The 24728-nt window shown below is 43.2% G+C and overlaps 1 protein-coding gene across 2 annotated transcripts in view; it reads right to left on the bottom strand.

The window, feature by feature from the left end:
• Positions 1 to 24728, bottom strand: part of Upf2 (UPF2 regulator of nonsense mediated mRNA decay) — a 138525-nt gene that overhangs the window by 76735 nt on the left and 37062 nt on the right. For both annotated transcript variants that reach the window (XM_004662373.3, XM_045134965.1), the window contains exons 6-8: positions 12514 to 12663; positions 9243 to 9346; positions 4546 to 4631 (exon numbers count right to left, since the gene is read on the bottom strand). In XM_004662373.3, coding sequence (XP_004662430.1) covers positions 4546 to 4631; positions 9243 to 9346; positions 12514 to 12663 — 340 coding nt within the window. The remainder of the gene's footprint in view (positions 1 to 4545; positions 4632 to 9242; positions 9347 to 12513; positions 12664 to 24728) is intronic.

Raw genomic sequence — 24728 nt, 5'->3', positions numbered from 1 at the left:
AGCCACCATACCCAGCTATATATGTACATGCTTGAAAGTACACCTTGGAGGATTCCCCATTCAGGACTCCTCCCCCCTCAAGAGCTTTCTGCTTTACTTTCTTTCCTAAAAATAAAATCTTACTTAATAGCACTGGGGATGAGCAAAATCAAAAGACCTAGTTCTTTTTTCTGAAGGGCTATAATCTGGTAGCAAGGCAAGCACAACTCAGTAGGTAGACTACGCAACTGAGCCCTTGCATTAAGACACGTTGAGAGGCCTGTAAAAAGCATCTATATTTACTGTTGCTCAGTTTCCAGAGGAAAAATAAAAGAAACCCACATTGAGTAGAAAGCAGACGCAAAGGATAGGAAGTCATTATGTATATATCATGATTGTGCATGAGGAACTAAGAATTAAAACTGAAGCTGAAAAAAATTAAGGAAGGGCAACGAATACCATGCTATATCACGTTATCAACTGCTGCATGCCAGGCACTGCGCTAAGTGCTGGAGATGAAGAAGTACAAATGACCTGCCACTTACAGTCTACAGGACAATGTTTTCCAGACCGGGGAGGGAATTCAAGTCTGAATTGTTCAACTGTTTCATGCCATGACTCTTGTCTCTCTCTATACATACTGCTGTCTACAAAGAATACTCCATATTTCTGTCCTTACCCATCTTTTATCTAGCTAATTTCCTCCTCAGGACTTAAATATTTCATCCAGCCTTCTCTGGCTTCCCACACTGAATCACTTTTTTCGTGCTTCAAAGCATGCCATGCTTAACCCTGATAACAGAATTTGGAGATATTTACCCATCTTGACTGGGTATTTTAAGCTACATGATTACAAGGGCTAAATCAATCATGTCCACTACTATTTACCATTATGTGCATCCTCAGCATCAACCACATAGGATACAGTAAACTCCTACTGAACTATTTAATAAACACTAGAACAAACATTCATATTTTCATATCATCAAGCTGACTGTATAAACTTACATTATATTTACATACTTCAGAATATACACATATATACATGGTGATGTCTATTTCTCAGGGGCTTTAGAATGTTGAACATTTTGGACTAGAGAAATGGCTTAGTGGTTAAAGCATATGCCAGCAAAGCCTAAGGACCTGGGTTCAATTCCTCAGTTCCCATGTAAAGCCAGAAGCAGAGTGGAATATGCCATCTGGAATTCATTTACAGCAGCTAGAGGTCCTGGTATGCCTATTCTCTCTCTCTCTCTCTCTCCCTCTCTCTTTGCTTGCAAATAAAGTATTTTTTTTTAAAAAAAAGAATACTGTACATTTAAAGTATACCTTTTTTAAATTTCTTTACACTTTTTTCTCAACTCTCCAGTTATAAATTGCCATTTCATAGTATGTTCAAGTCCATGAGTCTAGCAGACTACAACTGCTATAACTTTCTACTCATAAACCAAGAAAATATTTTCAGTTACAAAAGAATAAATAATAGTATACAGGTTTTAAGAACTTTGTTCTTTTTCAACGGGTGTATCAAAAAAGAACCTGAGGGCTGGAGAGATGGCTTAACGGTTAAGCTTGTCTATGAAGCCCTAAGGACCCCAGTTCCAGGCTCAATTCCCCAGGACCCACGTTAGCCAGATGCATAAGGGGGCACACATGTCTGGAATTCATCTGCAGTAGCTGGAGGCCCTGGTGTGCCCATTCTCTCTCTTTCTCTCTCTCTCTCTCTCTCTCTCTCTCTCTCTCTCTCTCTCTCTCTCTCGCTCACTCGCTTGCTCTCCAATAAATAAAAATTTAAAAAATTTAAAAAAAGAACTTGATATTTATAGGTAAGCTATTAAAATAATGCTGTATGTTTTCTTCACTTGTAAACAGATTTATTCTGTTATATAATAAAAGCCTAAACAATTTGTTGCCACACATGTCCTCATTCAAGTGGAAATAGATGAAAGAAAAACAAAAGTAATCATACCATCCTATAAATTAAAATTATTTTTAAAAAAATTAAACCAAAAAAAAAGCCGGGCATGGTGACGCATGCCTTTAATCCCAGCACTCGGGAGGCAGAGGTAGGAGGGTTACCTTGAGTTCGAGGCTGCCCTGAGACTCCATAGTGAATTACACACAGGTCAGCCTGGGCTAGAGTGAAACCCTACCTCAAAAAACAAAAAGAAATTAAACCCAGGGTTACAGAGATGGTTTAGCAGGTAAGGCACTTGCCTGCAAGGCCTAGGGACCCATGTTCAACTCTCTTAGATCCCACTTAAGCTAGATGCACAAGGTGACACAAACCTGCAAAGTTGTACAAGCACATAAGATAGCACATGCATGTGGAGTCTGACTGCAGAGAATGGAGGCTACAGCAGGCCAATTCTCCCTCCCTCTCTCTCTCCCCTTCTCTTTCACATGAAAAAATTAACCCAAGATACTAAGAAGGAAAATATTTTTGAATTTTCATTAAGGTGTATATATTCTCCTTTCATATACATGAAAGTAGAACATGGATCAAACGGAAGTCTTAAAATTAACAATATTTTTTTCTTACTTGTACATAACAAATGAAACATCCTAATTTGTGGCACCTTACATTTAATGAACTACATGATTTTATTTATTTATTTATTTATTCATTCATTCATTCTGATTTTTTGAGGTAGGGCCTCACTCTCAGGGTGGCCTCGAACTCACAGCAATCCTCCTACCTCTGCCTCCCAAGTGCTGGGATTAAAGGCATGCGCCACCACACCCAGCTGATAAACTACATGATTTTAAATACCTACAAATCATATAAGTCATTATGACCTTTTTAATTACACAATTCTTTTTTTATATTTTATTTTATTTTATTTATTTGAGAGAGAGAAAGAGAGGCAGATAGAAAGAGAATGGGTGCACCAGGGCCTTTAGCCACTGCAAATGAGCTCTAGATGCATGCGCCACCTTGTACATCTGGCTTATTTTAAGTAGGTCCTGGAGCATCAAACCTGGGTCCTTGGGCTTTGCAGGCAAGCACCTTAACCTCTAAGCCATCTCTCCAGCCCAATTATACAATACTTAATTATCTACTCATGTATTAACATTTCTTTTCCATCAACCTGTTAAAATGAAAAAACCAATGCTCATATGAATGTTGCAACAAGATGAAAGCAAAATTTAAAAAAAAAAATCAAGAATTTGGTTCTCTGAGAAATCTTACCATTACTTACAAGAACTTTAGTCTCCACCTACAATCTTAAAATTTTGCTAGAAATATTCAGTGGAATCCCTCAGAACCCTTCTCTTTTGGGAAAAGATCAGTCTCAGCTATGTTTTATGCTATCATCAAAGGTGTCACCAGTGTTCTGCATTCACTGCTGAACAAAGAAAACAGCCAGTCACGATGGCCCACACTTGTAATCTAGCCTAGGGAAGCTTGGGGCAGAAGAATCTCAAATTTGAGATTAGACTGGTCAAGTTAATGAGTTTTGGGCCAGTTCTGATATCAAGATGTTGTCTTCAGAAAGCAAACAACAACAGAAATCCAGCCTCACAGAAATAGCCAGGTATCATGGCACACACCTTTATCCCAGCACTGAGGAGGCTGAAATGGGATTGGCTATGAGTTCAAAGCCAGCGTGGAGCTAGAGCGAGTTTCAGATCAGCCTGGGCTAGTATGAGACCCTACCTTGAAAACAGCAGCAAACAAAAAACAAAGATAAGGGCTGGAGAGATGGTTTTGTAGTTAAGGCGCTTGCCTGCAAAGCCAAAGGACCCAAGTTTTAATTTCTCAGTACCCACATAAGTCAGATGCACAAGGTGGTGCATGTATTTGGCATTTGTTCGTGGTAGCTGGAGACCCTGACACAACCATCCATTCATTCTCTCTCTCTCTCCCTCTCTCTCTCTCTCAAACAAATAAATAAAACTACTTCAAATTCTTAGGGTAAATAGTCTGAGTAATCCTGAAAAATACAGGTAGATTTTAGTTTGGTTTAATATAGAGCATCAGAATTAAGCACTACATAAGTGTGTCTTGAGCTACTATTACATCTTCATTAATGTAATGCTCACTTCTAGCTAGTGAATCCCTAAAGCAGGTTTGGTTATTCCATCTCTAAATAATCATATCACAAGCAACTTCAAATTTTTCATTTCAACTCTTCCAAAAGAAAACATGTAAACCACCTATTCCTAGCAATTACTAAACTTATTTCAAAGATTTTTTTTTTTTTTGGAGACAAGGCCACAATATGTAGACCAAGCCGTCTTCAAACTCTTTGTATACCTGTCTCAGCCTTGACCTGTGTGCTGGGATTACAGACATGAGTCACCACATCCACTAAGTTATTTTTTTAAGTTATTTGTATTCATAAACATCTGTTCTTATGATATCATATAAATATCAAGAAATACTTCCATTAGAGCCAAAAAGAACAAACTTTAATGAAAGTCTTAGAAAATATGCTAATAATATTGCCTACTGAGTAAATGAAGTCAAGACAAGTGATCATTTTAAAGATATAGTAGCTTTGACTTTATAACCAACTCTACAAAATAAAACTACAATAACTCAAAGTTTTAAATACTGACCTTTGTCTAGGAACTATAAAGAGTGCCCGTACCAATTTCTTCCTGTTTGCTTTTGTGTTCATGTTCATGCAAAAATCCATTGCTGCCTAAAGGAGAAAGAACAAACTTGTTTTTTCTTTTATAAAACAAACACAGGGCTGGAGAGACGGCTCACCAGTTAAGGTGCTTGCCTGCAAAGCCTAAGGACCTAGGTTCAATTACCCAGGACCCACATAAGCCAGATGCACAAGGTGGCGCACATGTCGAGTTCATTTGCAGCGGCTTGAGGCCCTGACACACCCATTCTTTCTCTTCCTCTCTGCCTTTCTCTCTCTTTCTAAAAAAAAAGCTGGGTGCGGTGGTACATGCCTTTAAGCCCAGCACTTGGGAGGCAGTGATAGGAGGATCACCATGAGTTCAAGGCCACCCTGAAACTACAAATTCCAAGTCAGCCTGGGCTAGAGTGAGACCCTACGGGGGGGGGGGGGGGGGCTAAAAAAGGAGCTGGAGAGATTGCTCAGTGATTAAGTACTTGTCTGAAAAGCCTACTGACCCCGGTTCAATTCCACAGGACCCACATAAAGTCAGATGTACCAAGTGGCACATTCATCTGGAGTTTATTTGCAGCAAGCAGCTACAAGCTCTGGCATACCCATTCTCATTCTCACTAACCCCCCCCCCACACACACACACTCTCTCTCTCTCTCTCCTTACAAATAAATAAAGTATTTTTTTAAGAAGCTACAAGAGGGTTCAGTGGGTAATACACTTGCCACATGTAAATGTGAAAACCTAAGTTCAGGTACCCATCACCCACATAAACGCCAGGTGTGATGGTGCATGCCTGAATCCCAGTCCTTGGAAGGCAGAGACAAGTGGACCTGGGGGAAGCTGGCTGGTTAGACCAGCTGAATCTGTGAGCTGTGGGTTCAATAACAGACCCTATGTTAATAAATAAGGTAGAGTGTGGTGAAGACAGAGACTCAATGTTGAACTCTGCTTCCACAAGCACACACACACATGTGCACACACACAAAAACCACTTGCTTGGCACAGTGGCACACACCTTTAATCCCAGCACTCAGGAGGCAGAGGCAGGAGGATTACCATGGATTTGAGGCCAGTCTGGGACTACAGAGTGAGTTCCAAGTCAGTCTGGGCTACAGTGAGACCCTACCTCAAAAAAATAAAATAAAATAAAAAATAAAAACACTTCAATTTGACTACTAAAAGTAAAAACATGCCTATAATTTTCCTTGTTTTTAAGCATTTCAAAAATAATTAAAACACTAGTGTTCTAAGTATATCTCAAACTAAAAATAAAAACCCACAAAGCATAATATATGTATTTCTTACTTTTAAAACATTCAACTTTGTGTTGATAACAAAACCGCAAATGTAAAGCCCTACTGTGAGAGGTCTGATAAATAAAGTATGAAAGTGGGATTGATTCTTTTAAAAGCAAGCAAGTCAGTGGTAGTGTAAGAGGCTAGTGGTACTGGTCAGTGATAGAAAGCTTGCCTAGTGTGTGGGATCCCCATATTCCACATGGGTTCCATCAAGAATATTTTTTAGGGAGCTGGAGATGACTCTGCAGTTAAAAGCACTTGCTTGCAAGGCTGGGCGTGGTGGAGCACGCATTTAATGTCTTTAATCCTGGCACTTGGGAGGCAGACGTAGGAGGATCACTGTGAGTGTGAGGCCACCCAGAGACTACAGAATGAGATCCAGGTCAGCCTGAGCTAGAGTGAGAACCTACCTCAAAAAATGGGGGGTGGGGGTGGGGGGTGGGGAAGCACTTTCTTGCAAACCCTGACAGCCAAGGTTAGATTCTGCAGTAACCACATAATGCCATATGCATAAGGTGGTCCACACACATGCAATTCCTTTAGAGTGGCAAGATGCCATAGCAAATCCATATTCTCTCTCTCTCTCTCTCAATAAATAAAATATTTTTTTAAATAATATTTTTTAAAAACTCAAGAAACCTAACAGTGCTAATAAGGACAGTCACAGGCTGGGCATGATGGCACATGCCTTTAATCCCAGCACTAGCGAGGCAGAGGTAGGAGGATCGCAGTGAGTTTGAGGCCACCCTGAGACTACATAGTGAATTCCAGGTCAGCCTGGGCTAGAACAAGACCCTACCTTGAAAAAACAAACAAACAAATAAATAAATAAATAATAAGGATAATCACAAAACAGTAACAGGACTGGAGAGATGGCTTACCAGTTAAGGTGCTTGTCTGCAAAGCCTAAGGCCCCAGGTTTAATCTCTCTCCAGATCCCACATAAGCACAAAAGTGAGGCAAGAGCAAAGTTGCACATGCCCACTAGTGGCACAAGCGTCTGCTGTTCAATTGCAGTAGCCGAGGCCCTGGTATGCCAGTTCTTTCTCCCTGTCTTGTGGGGGGGGGGGTGTACAATAAAATGAAAATAAATTTAAAAATAGTAACAGACTTCACATTACGGTGACATAGGCGCCACACTGAAGTAGCCCTGGGGGAGGGAATGCAGAAAACAGCACAATACACTCTTCTACCAGAAAGTGAAGGTGTGTACAGAAATATTAACCCAAGCAGAGAAACAGGAGAGCCCGAGTGTTCCAGCAACCACACAACCAGCCAGAATTAGCCCCAGCTGCGGCTCTGGCAGTTCTTTGGGAAGAGCTACTTGCCATGCACGGCCTAAGCCTGCAAGAGCAGAACCACAGTGAAAGAAAGGACTCTCCCCGCACATGAGCCTTGCTAGGTTAGGAAACCTGACGGAGGACACAAGGACAAGAGCAGCTCCTGAAGGAAAAGACAGCAGGGACCAACTGAGCAGCTCCAGAACAACTCCAAGCACTCGCCACAGCCTCCCTCCCCCACCCCAGCACCAGGAACCACTGGAGATCTCAGGACTGCAAGGAATCTCAGCCATACAGCATGATCCAGCACAGTGCATCCTTCTGCGGTTTGCTTACGCTGAGAAGAGGCCCTAAAACACCCACACCCACTCTCTCACTCTCTTCTGGCAAATAACTAAAGATGTATTTAAATTTTTTTTTTTGTTTCATTTTTGAGGTAGATTCTCACTCTAGCTCAGGCTAACCTAAAATTCACTCTGTAGTTCCAGGCTGGCCTTGAACTAACAGTGATTCTCCGACCTCTGCCTCCCAAGTGCTGGGAATTAAAGGTGTATGCCACCACACCCAGCTAAAAATATATTTAAAAAAAAAAATACGCAGGGCTGGAGGGATGGCTTCGCAGTTAAGGCATTTGCCTGCAAAGCCAAAGGACCTAGGTTTGATTCTTGATTCCTGAGGTCCCACGTTAGCCAGATGTACAAGGGAGTGCACGCATCTGGAGTTTGTTTGCAGTGGCTGGAGGCCCTGTTGCACCCATATTTTCTCTCTCTCTCTCTCTCTCTCTCTCTCTCTTTCTCTCTCTGTCAGATAAGTAAATAAATAAAAATAAAATATTTTAAACTAAAAAAATACACAGAAGAAATTCTTTTTATAAGGAAGTTACTGGAATCCAAAAGAATATGATGGGCTCCTGTTTTTCATCTGGCTCTAATAAAGTAACTCATAATTTACTATGTAGACTTTACTTATAATAGGTCTAATACATCTAATATATGTGTGTGTCATATACATGCATATGTATAACATACTTCCCATTCATTCATTCATTCATTCATTTTGAACAGGTCTCATGTAGTCCAGGCTAGCTTCAAACTACCTATATAGTCAAGGATGACCTTGAACTCTTAATATCCCTGCCTCCACTTCCCAAGTACAAGGATTATAGATGTACCATCATTCCCAATTTATGCAATGATAGGAATCAAACCCAGGGCTTTTTGCATACTAGGCAAGCACTCTACCGCTGAGCTACATCCCTTGCCCTCTAATATAAACTTGGATGAGCACCTTCTCTACATACAACTTTTATGTGTACTCAAAATATGGAGTGGAGGTAAGCAGCAATGTCAAGATATTGCTCTCATTCTGTTTTCAGACAAAGAATGTTCTATTCCAAGTTACCAAAGAAAAGACTGATTCTTATTCAAAACTTAGAAAAATAGTTGTTAAAGTTGCAGAGATAATTATTAACAAGTTTCTTGAAACATTTTTTTGACTACTCATTATTTATTTGCAAGCACAGAGAGAAAGAAAGGGAGACAGAATGGGCACACCAGGGTCTCTAGCCACTGCAAACGAACTCCAGATGCATATGGCACTCTGTGCATTTGGCCTTACATGGGTACTGGGGAATCGAACCCAGGCTGTCAGACTTTACAAGCAAGTGCCTTAATCACTGGACCATCTCTATAGCCCCTACTACCAAATTTTTTAAACAAAAGGAAAAAAAAAAACAAAAAAAAATAAAACAGAAAAAGGGATGGAGAGACGGCTCTGCAAGAAAGAGCACTTGCCGCAAGCAGGAGGGCCTGAGGAGATCTACGAGACTGCCTTAGTTTGATTCTCCAGGACCCACATAAATAGCCGGGCATAGCAAGGCCTACGTGTCCCTCTAGTCCTGTGGGGAGCCCAGACTGGGGATCCCTGGGGCTTATGTAAACCACAGCTCTGTGTTCCAAGAGGCTCCATCTCGAGGAAACACGTGATGAGTAATGACACTACAGCTGCAATCATCTGAACACCAACAGCACTCCAAATCACAAGGCTCTTCAGTGTCTGTGTGCTTGAGTAAAATTATAGGATGAAATACCTTGTCAATCAAATCTCGGTTGACACAGTTGGGCAACTGCTGGAGAAAAGCATCTACTATGAGCTTGAGATGAGATCCAGTGCTGGCTTCTTCATCTTCTTGTTCTAATATAAAATTAGTTTTTAAATAGGTTAAAAAAATAAAGAACTTAAGAACAAAAGCATCCAACTGTAGGTTTTCTGGGAAATGGACTTCTACAGTTATTTCTATTCTCATGGAAAGCGCTAAGGCCCTAGATTGAATCCTCAGTACTAAAAATCAAATCAAAACAAGGTATTTCTCCAAAGATGGTATCTCCAGAATTCTGAAACAAAGTTACCACAATCTTTCAGATACTAACTATAAAAAGGCAACAATTTATCTTAAACACACAAAAAAGCTATTCACATAACATATGTAGCTTTATAGTAAATGCAGTATTTTTATCTGCCTGCCACTGTATCCACAATGTTCTCTAATTAATACCGCTAACTCTTGCCTTAAACTTAGCCTCCCTATTCTGTATGGTTCTTTTCAGGGGAGGGGAGTGGGGAACGGCTGCTGCCAAACACAGCACAGGACTAGCAAAAGAATTCTATTTACATATAGATAGTGAGAAAAACTTTTTTTCTTTAAACCACTGATGTCATTAACTGGTATTATTTAAGCCTGGGGAAGGCTCGGCCATGTGTACCCTCTCTTCATGACATAGAAGAAAATAATCTGCCTACAAAGCAATGAAGCTGACAGGAAGAAATACTGACAGAAGAGAGCCTTCTATTAAAGAACCTTAACTATTAAACTCAGTAGTTGATAGGGATGGTAGTTCAATACTAGAACATTTGTCTAGCATGTGGAAGTCACTGGGTTTGATTCCCCCACATTGTAAAAACAAAAATATTAAAAATAAAGCTGGGGGTGGTGGCTCACGCCTTTGACCTCAGTATTCAGGAGGCTGAAAGGGAGGATGACCATGACTTCAACACTGGCCTGGGCTAAAGGGAGAGCTCAGCCTCAAAATAAAAACCAAAGCCGGGCGTGGTGGTGTACACCTTTAATCCCAGCAGAAGGCAGAGGTAGGAGGATCACTGTGAGTTCGAGGCCACCCTGAGACTACATAGTGAATACCAGGTCAGCCTGAGCGAAAGTGAGACCCTACTTTGGAAAACCATGTAGACTTTGGTCTTTTGGAACTTGCATGTTGGAGAAATGAAAAAAGAAAAATGCTGCTTGAAACTAAAGATGCCTTCTGGAGCAGTAAGCCAAGTATTATGGACTATTCGGATGAGAATCTGAAAATGCTAAATACTGAGAAAATTTTATCAGGAGGCTTGGCTTATGAACTTTCTAAGGGGAAGGAAAGACTTCGGAAAATTTTGTTAGAACTGGGTTGCTGGCACAAGGACTGGCTGTGTTCTACTGTTCAGGCCCAGAGAGTTTGATCAAGGTTAAATTTGTAATAGGCTGATACACTTGGCTAAAGATATAGGACTAAGACATTCACGATTTTAAGTTGGAAAAACTCAAGCAAATTTAAAAATAACTGACACAGAGAATGATTGCTGAAGCTGCTTTTGACAAATAAATTAACATTTGGAAGGAAAATGCCCAAACTACCAATGGAAAGACTATGAGAGACATGAAAACTTTTGGAAAAGAGTTGCCTGAAGAGGAACTTACTTTTCACAGTCACCATTTATTTCATCCCTGAATTAAAAATATGGCTGTGTCCTATACACCTGGTACTGGTTTTGAAAACATAAAAAAATTGTATAGAATGGTCACGAAGTACACACAGTTTCAGGAGCCACTGCTGAGACATGGCGTATAGGCAGGGTGTGAAGACCTTCCTAACTAGGCTGGCAAAGCCATTGGCAGATGGACTGTGGTTTACAACAGAGACCCAAGGATGTTTAAATATACCAGGACCATTCAAGGGCTATCATGGAGGCTGTTGGGTCGGGATGGAAGTTTTCCTTGGCTACCAAGCCCCGTTGGAGGGGCGAAAATACAAAATCCGGAGATTGTCAGTCACTGGTTATCATATCGGACTTTAACTGCAGATGTTTACTTGATGATTATTGTTCCAGTCTCTCCAGGCTATGCCCTACAGCAATTAAAAGTGTTTACTGTGTGTCTTTCTATATTGAAAGCATATAACTTATTTTGACTTTATAGGACTGACAGCTAAGAGACTATCTTAAATCTCAGGTGAAAATTGAGACTTTAAAACTATCTTAAATTGATACAGACTATGGGGACCTTTTTGTTTTGTTTTGTTTTTTGAGGTAGGATTCCACTCTAGACCAGGTTGACCTGGAGTTCACTGTGTAGTCTCAGGGTGGCCTCGAACTCACAGTGATCTTCCTACCTCAGCTACCCCACTGCTGGGATTAAAAGCGTGCACCACCACGCCCAGCTCAATATGGGGACCTTTGAATGAACACAATATACAATGTGAGATGGTTATAAAACTACTGGGGGCCGGGGTGGAATGTGATGGTTTAAATTAATGCTCCCCAATTGAGTCCAGAGTTTCTTAAAAGCTTATAATTTGGATCTCCAGATGCCTGGCTGGAGGAGGTGTCTCCATGGGTAGATCATAGGGTTCAGCTCTAAGGTGTGAGGTGAATTTAAAATTACAGTCTAAAGATATGCAAACTGCTTGAGCTTTGCCTGGAGTTCCAGCAGAGTGCTTGTTTGCTTTTTTTCTCTCTGCTTGGATCTGTTAAAACAAGCCAGCTCCCTCTGCCATTCTGGAACTTCCCCTGGATCTGTAAGCTTCAAATAAATTCCCTTCCTTCACAACTGTGTCTGGTCTGATGGTTCATCCCAGTGACCAGAAGCTGTCTACTACACCACATAAAGCCAGATGCTCAAGGTGGCATATGCATCTGGAGTTTGTTTGCAACAGCTAGAGGCCCTAGAGTGCCCATTCATTCCTTCATTCATTCATTCATTCTCTCTCCCTCCCTCCCTACCTGCAAATAAATTTTAAAAAGATTTTAGAAAAGTCATATGCATTTAGGTTAAAGACTGCCACAGAATTAAAATACTCAGGACAATGCTAGCAAGCTGTAAGAAAAGTTTAAGAAATATTGACAAGATATTTAGAACTTATATGGATCACTACATTGAAGTCATGTAATATTGAGAGACAGTCTGTTCGAAATTCTACAACCGCGATGCTATGAAACAGTAGAAAAGCTGGTAAATGAAAAACAGGTTAAAGAGAAAAGATCCCCATTTTAGTAAAGAATCAAATTTGAAAGCTGAAGAAGCAGCTTCTCACCTTGCTCATCAAGAAGCTTCTTTGTGAGGTCTTCAGCCTCCTCTCCGCCTTCCAACTCCAAGGCGTCGTCACTAATCTCTAAACTCTCCAGTTCAAGTTCCAAGTCGTCTGGACTAGATATCTCCTTATTGTCCTTTGGTTCTTTTGCCTCTGTTTAAAAACAAAGAAGAATCTGGAGCATAGTGGTACAGCACTTGTCTAGCACACAGGTCTACAGACTGGATTTATTACCCACACTGTGAAAATAAATAAAATATAAAACAAATAAATACATCTGAATTAAAAGTCACTTTTAGCCAGGTGTGGTAGTGCATGCCTTTAATCCCAGCAATGGCAAGGCAGAGGTAGGAGGATTGCTGTGAGTTCAAGGCCAGATTGAGACTACATAGTGAATTCCAGATCAGCCTGGACTAGAATGAGACCTTACCTTAAAAAAAAAAAAAAACAAAGAATCGTTTTTAATTATTACTACAAAAAATTAGCTGGGCATGGTGGCGCACGCCTTTAATCCCAGCACTTGGGAGGCAGAGTTAGGAGGATCATTGTGAGTTCAAGGCCACCCTGAGACTACATAGTGAATTCCAGGTCAGCCTGGGCTAGAGTGAGACCCTACCTTGAAAAATGAAAACAAAAAATTACTACAAAAAATAGATAAGGGTTCACAAAATCTTTGCAATTTGTCTATCTACACATATATTTGCCAAATTTGAGTAAAAACTATGTTCAGATTTTATTTTTTAATAATTTTATTTAATTATTTGCAAGGAGAGAGTATGAGTAAGTGAATAAGTGAGAGAGACTGTGTGTATGTGTGTGTGCATGCGCACACGCGTGCACACACATGCTACACCTCTTGGCCCTGAAAACAAACCCAAGATACATGTGCCACTTTGTGCATCTGGCTTTACATGGATACTGGGGAATTAAATCTGCTTGAGCCAGAAGGCTTTGCAAGTTAAGTGTCTTTAAGCACAGCAATCTCTCCATCCCCATATTCAGGTTGATTTTTTTTTTTTTCCTGAGACAGGGTCTCACTGTAGCCCAGACTAACATGCAATTCATTACGTAGTCTTTAGGGTGATCTCAAGCTCACAGCAATCCTCCTACCTCAGCCTCCCAAGTGCTGGGATTAAAGGCATCACCCAGCCCTATTCAGATTTTATAAGACATATTAAGCTCATTAAGAACCTAACTTCGGCCCAGGCATGGTGGCATACACCTTTAATCCCAGCACTCAGGAGGCAAAGGTAGGAGGATCACCATGAGTTTGAGGCCAGCCTGAGACAACATAGTGAATTCCAGGTCAATCTGGGCTAGAGTGAAACCCTATTTCAAAAAAAAACCCAAAACTAACTTCCAGCCAGGCGTGGTGACACAGCCCTTAGTCCCCTGCACTTGGGAGGCAGAGGGAAGAGGGTCACTGCGAGTTCAAAGCCACCCTGAAAAAGCAACACAAACAAACAAACAAAAAAGAACCTAACTTCAGGCTAGAGAGATGGCTCAATGTTAAAGGTACTTGGTTGTAAAGCCAGACTTCCTAGGCTAGACGTGCAAAGTGGTAATACAGCTGGAGTTCGTTTGCAAGAAGTTAAGACACCTAGGTACACCAATTCTCTCTCTCCCTCTTTCTTTGCAAATAAATGAACAAAATCTTTAAAAAATAAATTATCTCTACATGATACTTATAGACTGACGGAAGGATAACAGATAAAAACAGCTTCCATGATATATGATCTGCACTATAGACTTTGGAAACAAGATTTGGTTGAAGTGGTCTTACATTAAGAAAGTTCTCAAACGACAAGCTGAGGAGTTCAAACTGCTTCCTTGGCTGGGTTATGAGCAGGCGGTAGTATTTAAATAGGATAAATCAAGAGTTGGAGAGATGACTTAGCAGTTAAGGTGCTTGCCTGCAAAGCCTAAGGACTCAGATTTGATTCCCCAGTGCCCAAATAAGCCAAATGCACAAGGTGGCACATGTGTCTGGTGTGTGTTTGCAATGGCTAGAGACTCTGGCATGCCCCCCCCACAAATAAAAATTTTTTAAAAATTGGGACTGGAGAGACGGCTTAGCGGTTAAGGTGTGTGCCTGCCAAAGCCAAAGTATCCCAGATCAATGGCACACCCAATTCCCTCTCTCCTTCCCTCCCTCCCCCTCTCTCTGTGCCTCTGGCTCAAATAAATAAATAACATAAATCAGATAAAAATAATAAAGAAAAAAACTGAGGGGCTGGAGAGATGACTTAGCAGTTAAGGCGTTTGCCTGCAAAGTAAAAAGATCCCCATTTGACTCTCCAGGGCCCATGTTTGACTCGCCAGGACCCACATAAGCCAGATGCACAAACGAACACATGCATCTGGAGTTCGTTCACAGTGGCTGGAGGCCCTGGCATGCCCATTCTCACTCTGCCTCTTTCTCTGTCTCTCTCTCGCCTCTCAAATAAATAAATAAACAAGTAAAATAATATAGTTTAGAAAAAACTGATAATAGCCAGACGTGGTGGTGCATGCCCTTAATCCCAGCACTCGGGAGGCAGAGATAGGAGGATCATTGTGAGTTCAAGGCCACCCTGAGATTACCTGATGAATTCCAGGTCAGCCTGAACTAGAGTCAGACCCTACCTCAAAAAACAAACAAACAAAAGAACAAAAATAATAAACCTGAGAATAAAGGAATTGAAAGAAAATAGGAAAGGACCTGGAGAGATCCCTTAGCAGTTAAGACATTTCCCTGAGAAGCTTAAGGACCCAGGTTTGATTCCCCAGTATCCACGTAAGCCAGATGCACAAGGTGGCACATGTATCTGGAGATCATTTGCACTGGCTGGAGACCCTGGCACACCCATTTTCTCTCTCCCTCTCTCCTCTCTTCCTCTTTTCTCTCTCTCTCTCAAATAAATAAAAACAAAATATTTAAAAAATAGGACATAACAAAGGAAAATGGCTAGAATAAAGTAGAATAAATTGGTTATCTGTTACAGCTGGGTGATAGGTAAATGTAAATTTGCTATTCTAGCCTTTCTTCTGTCCTTGAAAATTTTTTCTAACAAAAGACTGGGCCTGGGCTGGAGAGATAGCTCAGCAGTTAACGGTGCTTCCTGCACAAGCACAAGCATGAGGGCGTGAGGCGGCCTGAGCCTGTCAAGAGTTGGAATGTCCAGAACCCACAGTAAATGCTGTGTGTCACCACGCACACCGTAACCCCGGTGGCTCAGGGAAGCCGGGAACCAAGAATCATCAGAGCCGTGCAGGGTCCAGAGTCAGTAAAGAGTTGGCTCAGAGCAATTACAGGTCCTCACTTGTAAAGCCTGACAGCCCAGGTTTGATCCCACAGCACCCATGTAAAACCAGATGCACAAAGTGGCATTAGAATCCAGAGGTTGCTTGCAGTGGCAAAAGGCCCTGGAGCACCCATTCACACACACCCCTCATATTCATTCACCCATTCATATTCTTGGTGTGTGCTTGCAAATAAATAAATTGGGTTTTTTTATTGACTGCAAAAACACGAGGACCTGAGCTCAACCCCAGTACTCACGTGATGAGACTGGGGTCACTCAGCCAGTGAAGTCTAATGTACCCACCTACATGCGCACCTACAACATCTACACACGTTACATAAGTTAGTAAAGCCTGAAGAGATGGCTTAATGGTTGAGGCATTTGCCTGAGAAGCCAAAGGACCCAGGTTCAATTCCCCAGGACCCACTTACGCCAGCTAAACAAGGTAGTGTATGTGTCTGCTATTTGTTTACAGCGGCTGAAGCCCTGGTGTGTCCATTCTCTCCCTCTCTCTCTGTGTGTGTGTCAAAATAAATGAAATAAATTAAAATTAATTAATTAAATTTAAAAAAGAGACTCTAAAGGGATACAAATTGGAAAGGAAGAAATCAAGTTATCATTATTTGCAGATGACATGATTCTATACATAAAGGACCCTAAAGACTCTACTAGCAAGCTGTTAGAGCTGATCAAAACCTACAGCAATGTAGCAGGATACAAAATAAATACACAGAAATCAGTAGCCTTCGTATATGCTAACAACAAACACACAGAGGATGAAATCAGAGAATCACTCCCATTCACAATTGCATCAAAAAAAATAAAATACCTTGGAATAAACCTAACCAAGGAAGTAAAGAATCTATACAATGAGAACTTTAAAACACTCAAGCGAGAAATTGCAGAAGACACTAGAAAGTGGAGAAACATCCCTTGTTCCTGGCTTGGAAGAATCAATATCGTGAAAATGGCAATCTTACCAAAAGCAATCTACACATTTAATGCAATCCCTATCAAAATTCCAAAGGCTTTCTTCATGGAAATAGAAAAAACAATCCAAAAATTCATTTGGAATCACAAAAAACCTCGAATATCTAAAATAATACTGAGCAACAAAAAAGAGGCTGGTGGTATCACCATACCTGATTTTAACCTATACTACAGAGCCATAGTAACAAAAACTGCATGGTACTGGCACAAAAACAGACATGTAGATCAGTGGAACAGAATAGAGGACCCAGATGTAAGCCCAAGTAGCTATAGCCACCTGATATTCGATAAAAATGCCAAAAATACTCATTGGAGAAGAGACAGCCTCTTCAGCAAATGGTGTTTTGAAAACTGGATAAATATCTGCAGAAGGATGAAAATAGAGTCTTCTCTCTCGCCATGCACAAGAATTAAGTCCAAATGGATTAAAGACCTTAACATCAGACCGGAAACTTTAAAACTGCTAGAGGAAAAAGTAGGGGAAACCCTTCAACATATTGGTCTTGGCAAAGACTTTCTGAATACAACCCCAATTGCTCAGGCAATAAAACCACAAATTAACCACTGGGACCTAATGAAATTACAAAGATTTTGCACTGCAAAGGACACAGTGAAAAAAGCAAACAGGCAACCTACAGAATGGGAAAAAATCTTCGCCAGCTATATATCTGATAGAGGATTAATATCTAGGATATACAAAGAACTCATAAAGTTAACTAATAAGGAATCAAACAAGCCAATCAAAAAATGGGCTAAGGAGCTAAATAGAGAGTTCTCAAAGGAAGAAATACGAATGGCATATAAGCACCTAAAAAAATGTTCTACGTCACTAGTCATCAGGGAAATGCAGATTAAAACTACATTGAGATTCCATCTCACTCCTGTCAGATTGGCCACCATCATGAAAACAAATGATCATAAATGTTGGCGGGGATGTGGAAAAACAGGAACCCTTCTGCACTGCTGGTGGGAATGCAATCTAGTCCAGCCATTGTGGAAAACAGTGTGGAGGTTCCTAAAGCAGCTAGAGATTGATCTACCATATGACCCAGCTATAGCACTCCTAGGCATATATCCAAAGGACTCATCTCATTTCCTTAGAAGTACGTGCTCAACCATGTTTATTGCTGCTCAATTTATAATAGCTGGGAAATGGAACCAGCCTAGATGTCCCTCAACAGATGAGTGGATAATGAAGATGTGGTACATTTATACAATGGAGTTCTACTCAGCGGTAAAGAAAAATGAAGTTATGAAATTTGCAGAAAAATGGATGGACCTGGAAAGTATTATACTAAGTCAGGTAACCCAGGCCCAGAAAGCCAAGCGCCACATGTTCTCTCTCATATGGGGATCCTAGCTACAGATGACTGGGCTTCTGCGTGAGAATGAAAATACTTAGTAGCAGAGGCCAGTAAGTTGAAAAGGAGACATAAAGGGTGGAGAAAGGAAGGGAGGAGGATACTTAATAGGTTGATATTGTATATATGTAATTACAATGTTTGTAATGGGGAGGTAATATGATTGAGAATGGAATTTCAAACGGGAAAGTGTGGGGGTGGGGAGGGAGGGAATTACCATGGGATATATTTTATAATCATGGAAAATGTTAATAAAAATTAAAAATAAAATAAAATAAAATAAAATAAAAATTCAAGATATATAAAAAAAAAAAAAAAAGACTCTAGCTCAAACCAAGACCCAGTGGAAGAGAGATAGAGCAAAACACTTACTATTCTACTTCAGCCACTACACGCATGCGCCTCTCCCGCCGCAGGCAAGTGTCTGGGGCATGGCAGTACACCATACCACATCACATGTACACAAGGCAAAACAACAAAAAAGATCTGGTCATGATGGCCCACTCCGCTAACATTAGGGCTCAGAAGACTGAGGCAGGATATCTCTAAATGAGCAAATAAGTACCCAAGTTCAAAAATGTCAGCTTTAATAGCAGGGAAAATGACGGCATCAAAATAGAAGTGAGACAAGGTGGAAAGAAGAAGGGGCTCAGTGGGGGTTTGGGAGAAGGAGAATAGAAGAGAGGCAAGGTGGAGAGAAGAAGGGGCTCAGTGGGGGTTTGGGAGAAGGAGAACAGAAGAGAGGCAAGGTGGAGAGAAGAAGGGGCTCAGTGGGGTTTGGGAGAAGGAGAATAGAAGAGAGACAAGGTGGAGAGAAGAAGGGGCTCAGTGGGGTTTGGGAGAAGGAGAATAGAAGAGAGACAAGGTGGAGAGAAGAAGGGTTCAGTGGGGTTTGGGAGAAGGAGAATAGAAGAGAGGCAAGGTGGAGAGAAGAAGGGTTCAGTGGGGTTTGGGAGAAGGAGAATAGAAGAGAGACAAGGTGGAGAGAAGAAGGGGTTCAGTGGGGGTTTGGAAGAAGGAGAATAGAAGAGAGACAAGGTGGAGAGAAGAAGGGCTCAGTGGGGTTTGGGAGAAGGAGAATAGAAGAGAGACAAGGTGGAGAGAAGAAGGGTTCAGTGGGGTTTGGGAGAAGGAGAATAGAAGAGAGACAAGGTGGAGAGAAGAAGGGGTTCAGTGGGGTTTGGGAGAAGGAGAATAGAAGAGAGACAAGGTGGAGAGAAGAAGGGTTCAGTGGGGTTTGGGAGAAGGAGAATAGAAGAGAGGCAAGGTGGAGAGAAGAAGGGTTCAGTGGGGTTTGGGAGAAGGAGAATAGAAGAGAGACAAGGTGGAGAGAAGAAGGGGTTCAGTGGGGTTTGGGAGAAGGAGAATAGAAGAGAGACAAGGTGGAAAGAAGAAGGGCTCAGTGGGGTTTGGGAGAAGGAGAATAGAAGAGAGACAAGGTGGAGAGAAGAAGGGGTTCAGTGGGGTTTGGGAGAAGGAGAATAGAAGAGAGACAAGGTGGAGAGAAGAAGGGCTCAGTGGGGTTTGGGAAAGGAGAATAGAAGAGAGGCAAGGTGGAAAGAAGAAGGGCTCAGTGGGGTTTGGGAGAAGGAGAATAGAAGAGAGACAAGGTGGAAAGAAGAAGGGGTTCAGTGGGGTTTGGGAGAAGGAGAATAGAAGAGAGACAAGGTGGAAAGAAGAAGGGCTCAGTGGGGTTTGGGAGAAGGAGAATAGAAGAGAGACAAGGTGGAGAGAAGAAGGGCTCAGTGGGGTTTGGGAGAAGGAGAATAGAAGAGAGACAAGGTGGAGAGAAGAAGGGGTTCAGTGGGGGTTTGGGAGAAGAAGGATAGAAGAGAGACAAGGTGGAGAGAAGAAGGGGTTCAGTGGGGTTTGGGAGAAGGAGAATAGAAGAGAGACAAGGTGGAGAGAAGAAGGGCTCAGTGGGGTTTGGGAGGAGGAGAATAGAAGAGAGACAAGGTGGAGAGAAGAAGGGCTCAGTGGGGGTTTGGGAGAAGGAGAATAGAAGAGAGACAAGGTGGAGAGAAGAAGGGCTCAGTGGGGGTTTGGGAGGAGGAGAATAGAAGAGAGACAAGGTGGAGAGAAGAAGGGGTTCAGTGGGGTTTGGGAGAAGGAGAATAGAAGAGAGACAAGGTGGAAAGAAGAAGGGGTTCAGTGGGGTTTGGGAGGAGAATAGAAGAGAGACAAGGTGGAAAGAAGAAGGGGTTCAGTGGGGTTTGGGAGAAGGAGAATAGAAGAGAGACAAGGTGGAGAGAAGAAGGGGTTCAGTGGGGGTTTGGGAGAAGAAGGATAGAAGAGAGACAAGGTGGAAAGAAGAAGGGGTTCAGTGGGGTTTGGGAGAAGGAGAATAGAAGAGAGACAAGGTGGAGAGAAGAAGGGGTTCAGTGGGGTTTGGGAGAAGGAGAATAGAAGAGAGACAAGGTGGAAAGAAGAAGGGTTCAGTGGGGTTTGTGAGAAGGAGAATAGAAGAGAGACAAGGTGGAGAGAAGAAGGGGTTCAGTGGGGTTTGGGAGAAGGAGAATAGAAGAGAGACAAGGTGGAGAGAAGAAGGGTTCAGTGGGGTTTGGGAGAAGGAGAATAGAAGAGAGACAAGGTGGAGAGAAGAAGGGTTCAGTGGGGTTTGGGAGAAGGAGAATAGAAGAGAGACAAGGTGGAGAGAAGAAGGGGCTCAGTGGGGTTTGGGAGAAGGAGAATAGAAGAGAGACAAGGTGGAGAGAAGAAGGGCTCAGTGGGGTTTGGGAGAAGGAGAATAGAAGAGAGGCAAGGTGGAGAGAAGAAGGGCTCAGTGGGGTTTGGGAGAAGGAGAATAGAAGAGAGACAAGGTGGAGAGAAGAAGGGCTCAGTGGGGTTTGGGAGAAGGAGAATAGAAGAGAGACAAGGTGGAGAGAAGAAGGGTTCAGTGGGGGTTTGGGAGAAGGAGAATAGAAGAGAGGCAAGGTGGAGAGAAGAAGGGCTCAGTGGGGGTTTTGGAGAAGGAGAATAGAAGAGAGACAAGGTGGAGAGAAGAAGGGTTCAGTGGGGTTTGGGAGAAGGAGAATAGAAGAGAGACAAGGTGGAAAGAAGAAGGGTTCAGTGGGGTTTGTGAGAAGGAGAATAGAAGAGAGACAAGGTGGAGAGAAGAAGGGGTTCAGTGGGGGTTTGGGAGAAGAAGGATAGAAGAGAGACAAGGTGGAAAGAAGAAGGGGTTCAGTGGGGTTTGGGAGAAGGAGAATAGAAGAGAGACAAGGTGGAGAGAAGAAGGGTTCAGTGGGGTTTGGGAGAAGGAGAATAGAAGAGAGACAAGGTGGAGAGAAGAAGGGTTCAGTGGGGTTTGGGAGAAGGAGAATAGAAGAGAGACAAGGTGGAGAGAAGAAGGGCTCAGTGGGGTTTGGGAGAAGGAGAATAGAAGAGAGGCAAGGTGGAGAGAAGAAGGGCTCAGTGGGGTTTGGGAGAAGGAGAATAGAAGAGAGACAAGGTGGAGAGAAGAAGGGCTCAGTGGGGTTTGGGAGAAGGAGGATAGAAGAGAGACAAGGTGGAGAGAAGAAGGGGCTCAGTGGGGTTTGGGAGAAGGAGAATAGAAGAGAGACAAGGTGGAGAGAAGAAGGGCTCAGTGGGGTTTGGGAGAAGGAGAATAGAAGAGAGGCAAGGTGGAGAGAAGAAGGGCTCAGTGGGGTTTGGGAGAAGGAGAATAGAAGAGAGACAAGGTGGAGAGAAGAAGGGCTCAGTGGGGTTTGGGAGAAGGAGAATAGAAGAGAGACAAGGTGGAGAGAAGAAGGGGCTCAGTGGGGTTTGGGAGAAGGAGGATAGAAGAGAGGCAAGGTGGAGAGAAGAAGGGCTCAGTGGGGTTTGGGAGAAGGAGGATAGAAGAGAGGCAAGGTGGAGAGAAGAAGGGTTCAGTGGGGTTTGGGAGAAGGAGAATAGAAGAGAGACAAGGTGGAGAGAAGAAGGGGCTCAGTGGGGTTTGGGAGAAGGAGAATAGAAGAGAGACAAGGTGGAGAGAAGAAGGGCTCAGTGGGGTTTGGGAGAAGGAGAATAGAAGAGAGGCAAGGTGGAGAGAAGAAGGGCTCAGTGGGGTTTGGGAGAAGGAGAATAGAAGAGAGACAAGGTGGAGAGAAGAAGGGCTCAGTGGGGTTTGGGAGAAGGAGGATAGAAGAGAGACAAGGTGGAGAGAAGAAGGGTTCAGTGGGGGTTTGGGAGAAGGAGAATAGAAGAGAGACAAGGTGGAGAGAAGAAGGGCTCAGTGGGGGTTTGGGAGAAGGAGAATAGAAGAGAGGCAAGGTGGAGAGAAGAAGGGTTCAGTGGGGGTTTGGGAGAAGGAGAATAGAAGAGAGGCAAGGTGGAGAGAAGAAGGGTTCAGTGGGGGTTTGGGAGAAGGAGAATAGAAGAGAGGCAAGGTGGAGAGAAGAAGGGCTCAGTGGGGGTTTTGGAGAAGGAGAATAGAAGAGAGACAAGGTGGAGAGAAGAAGGGGTTCAGTGGGGTTTGGGAGAAGGAGAATAGAAGAGAGGCAAGGTGGAGAGAAGAAGGGTTCAGTGGGGTTTGGGAGAAGGAGAATAGAAGAGAGGCAAGGTGGAGAGAAGAAGGGCTCAGTGGGGTTTGGGAGAAGGAGAATAGAAGAGAGGCAAGGTGGAGAGAAGAAGGGTTCAGTGGGGTTTGGGAGAAGGAGAATAGAAGAGAGACAAGGTGGAGAGAAGAAGGGTTCAGTGGGGTTTGGGAGGAGGAGAATAGAAGAGAGGCAAGGTGGAGAGAAGAAGGGTTCAGTGGGGGTTTGGGAGAAGGAGAATAGAAGAGAGGCAAGGTGGAGAGAAGAAGGGTTCAGTGGGGTTTGGGAGGAGGAGAATAGAAGAGAGACAAGGTGGAGAGAAGAAGGGGTTCAGTGGGGTTTGGGAGAAGGAGAATAGAAGAGAGGCAAGGTGGAGAGAAGAAGGGTTCAGTGGGGTTTGGGAGAAGGAGAATAGAAGAGAGGCAAGGTGGAGAGAAGAAGGGTTCAGTGGGGTTTGGGAGAAGGAGAATAGAAGAGAGACAAGGTGGAGAGAAGAAGGGTTCAGTGGGGTTTGGGAGAAGGAGAATAGAAGAGAGACAAGGTGGAGAGAAGAAGGGTTCAGTGGGGTTTGGGAGAAGGAGAATAGAAGAGAGGCAAGGTGGAGAGAAGAAGGGTTCAGTGGGGTTTGGGAGGAGGAGAATAGAAGAGAGGCAAGGTGGAGAGAAGAAGGGTTCAGTGGGGTTTGGGAGAAGGAGAATAGAAGAGAGACAAGGTGGAGAGAAGAAGGGTTCAGTGGGGTTTGGGAGAAGGAGAATAGAAGAGAGACAAGGTGGAGAGAAGAAGGGTTCAGTGGGGTTTGGGAGAAGGAGAATAGAAGAGAGGCAAGGTGGAGAGAAGAAGGGCTCAGTGGGGTTTGGGAGAAGGAGAATAGAAGAGAGACAAGGTGGAAAGAAGAAGGGGTTCAGTGGGGTTTGGGAGAAGGAGAATAGAAGAGAGACAAGGTGGAGAGAAGAAGGGCTCAGTGGGGTTTGGGAGAAGGAGAATAGAAGAGAGGCAAGGTGGAGAGAAGAAGGGCTCAGTGGGGTTTGGGAGGAGGAGAATAGAAGAGAGGCAAGGTGGAGAGAAGAAGGGTTCAGTGGGGGTTTGGGAGGAGGAGAATAGAAGAGAGGCAAGGTGGAGAGAAGAAGGGGTTCAGTGGGGTTTGGGAGAAGGAGAATAGAAGAGAGACAAGGTGGAGAGAAGAAGGGCTCAGTGGGGTTTGGGAGAAGGAGAATAGAAGAGAGGCAAGGTGGAGAGAAGAAGGGCTCAGTGGGGTTTGGGAGGAGGAGAATAGAAGAGAGGCAAGGTGGAGAGAAGAAGGGTTCAGTGGGGGTTTGGGAGGAGGAGAATAGAAGAGAGGCAAGGTGGAGAGAAGAAGGGTTCAGTGGGGGTTTGGGAGGAGGAGAATAGAAGAGAGGCAAGGTGGAGAGAAGAAGGGTTCAGTGGGGTTTGGGAGAAGGAGAATAGAAGAGAGACAAGGTGGAGAGAAGAAGGGGTTCAGTGGGGTTTGGGAGAAGGAGAATAGAAGAGAGGCAAGGTGGAGAGAAGAAGGGTTCAGTGGGGTTTGGGAGGAGGAGAATAGAAGAGAGGCAAGGTGGAGAGAAGAAGGGTTCAGTGGGGTTTGGGAGAAGGAGAATAGAAGAGAGACAAGGTGGAGAGAAGAAGGGGTTCAGTGGGGTTTGGGAGGAGGAGAATAGAAGAGAGGCAAGGTGGAGAGAAGAAGGGTTCAGTGGGGGTTTGGGAGAAGGAGAATAGAAGAGAGGCAAGGTGGAGAGAAGAAGGGTTCAGTGGGGGTTTGGGAGAAGGAGAATAGAAGAGAGACAAGGTGGAGAGAAGAAGGGTTCAGTGGGGTTTGGGAGAAGGAGAATAGAAGAGAGACAAGGTGGAGAGAAGAAGGGGTTCAGTGGGGTTTGGGAGAAGGAGAATAGAAGAGAGACAAGGTGGAGAGAAGAAGGGGTTCAGTGGGGTTTGGGAGAAGGAGAATAGAAGAGAGGCAAGGTGGAGAGAAGAAGGGTTCAGTGGGGTTTGGGAGAAGGAGAATAGAAGAGAGACAAGGTGGAGAGAAGAAGGGGTTCAGTGGGGTTTGG

Source organism: Jaculus jaculus, chromosome 15, assembly GCF_020740685.1.
Source record: "Jaculus jaculus isolate mJacJac1 chromosome 15, mJacJac1.mat.Y.cur, whole genome shotgun sequence".
Taxonomy (NCBI): Eukaryota; Metazoa; Chordata; class Mammalia; order Rodentia; family Dipodidae; genus Jaculus; species Jaculus jaculus.
The sequence above is the reverse complement of the archived record's forward strand: the minus strand, read 5'-3'. Positions and strand labels throughout refer to the sequence as shown.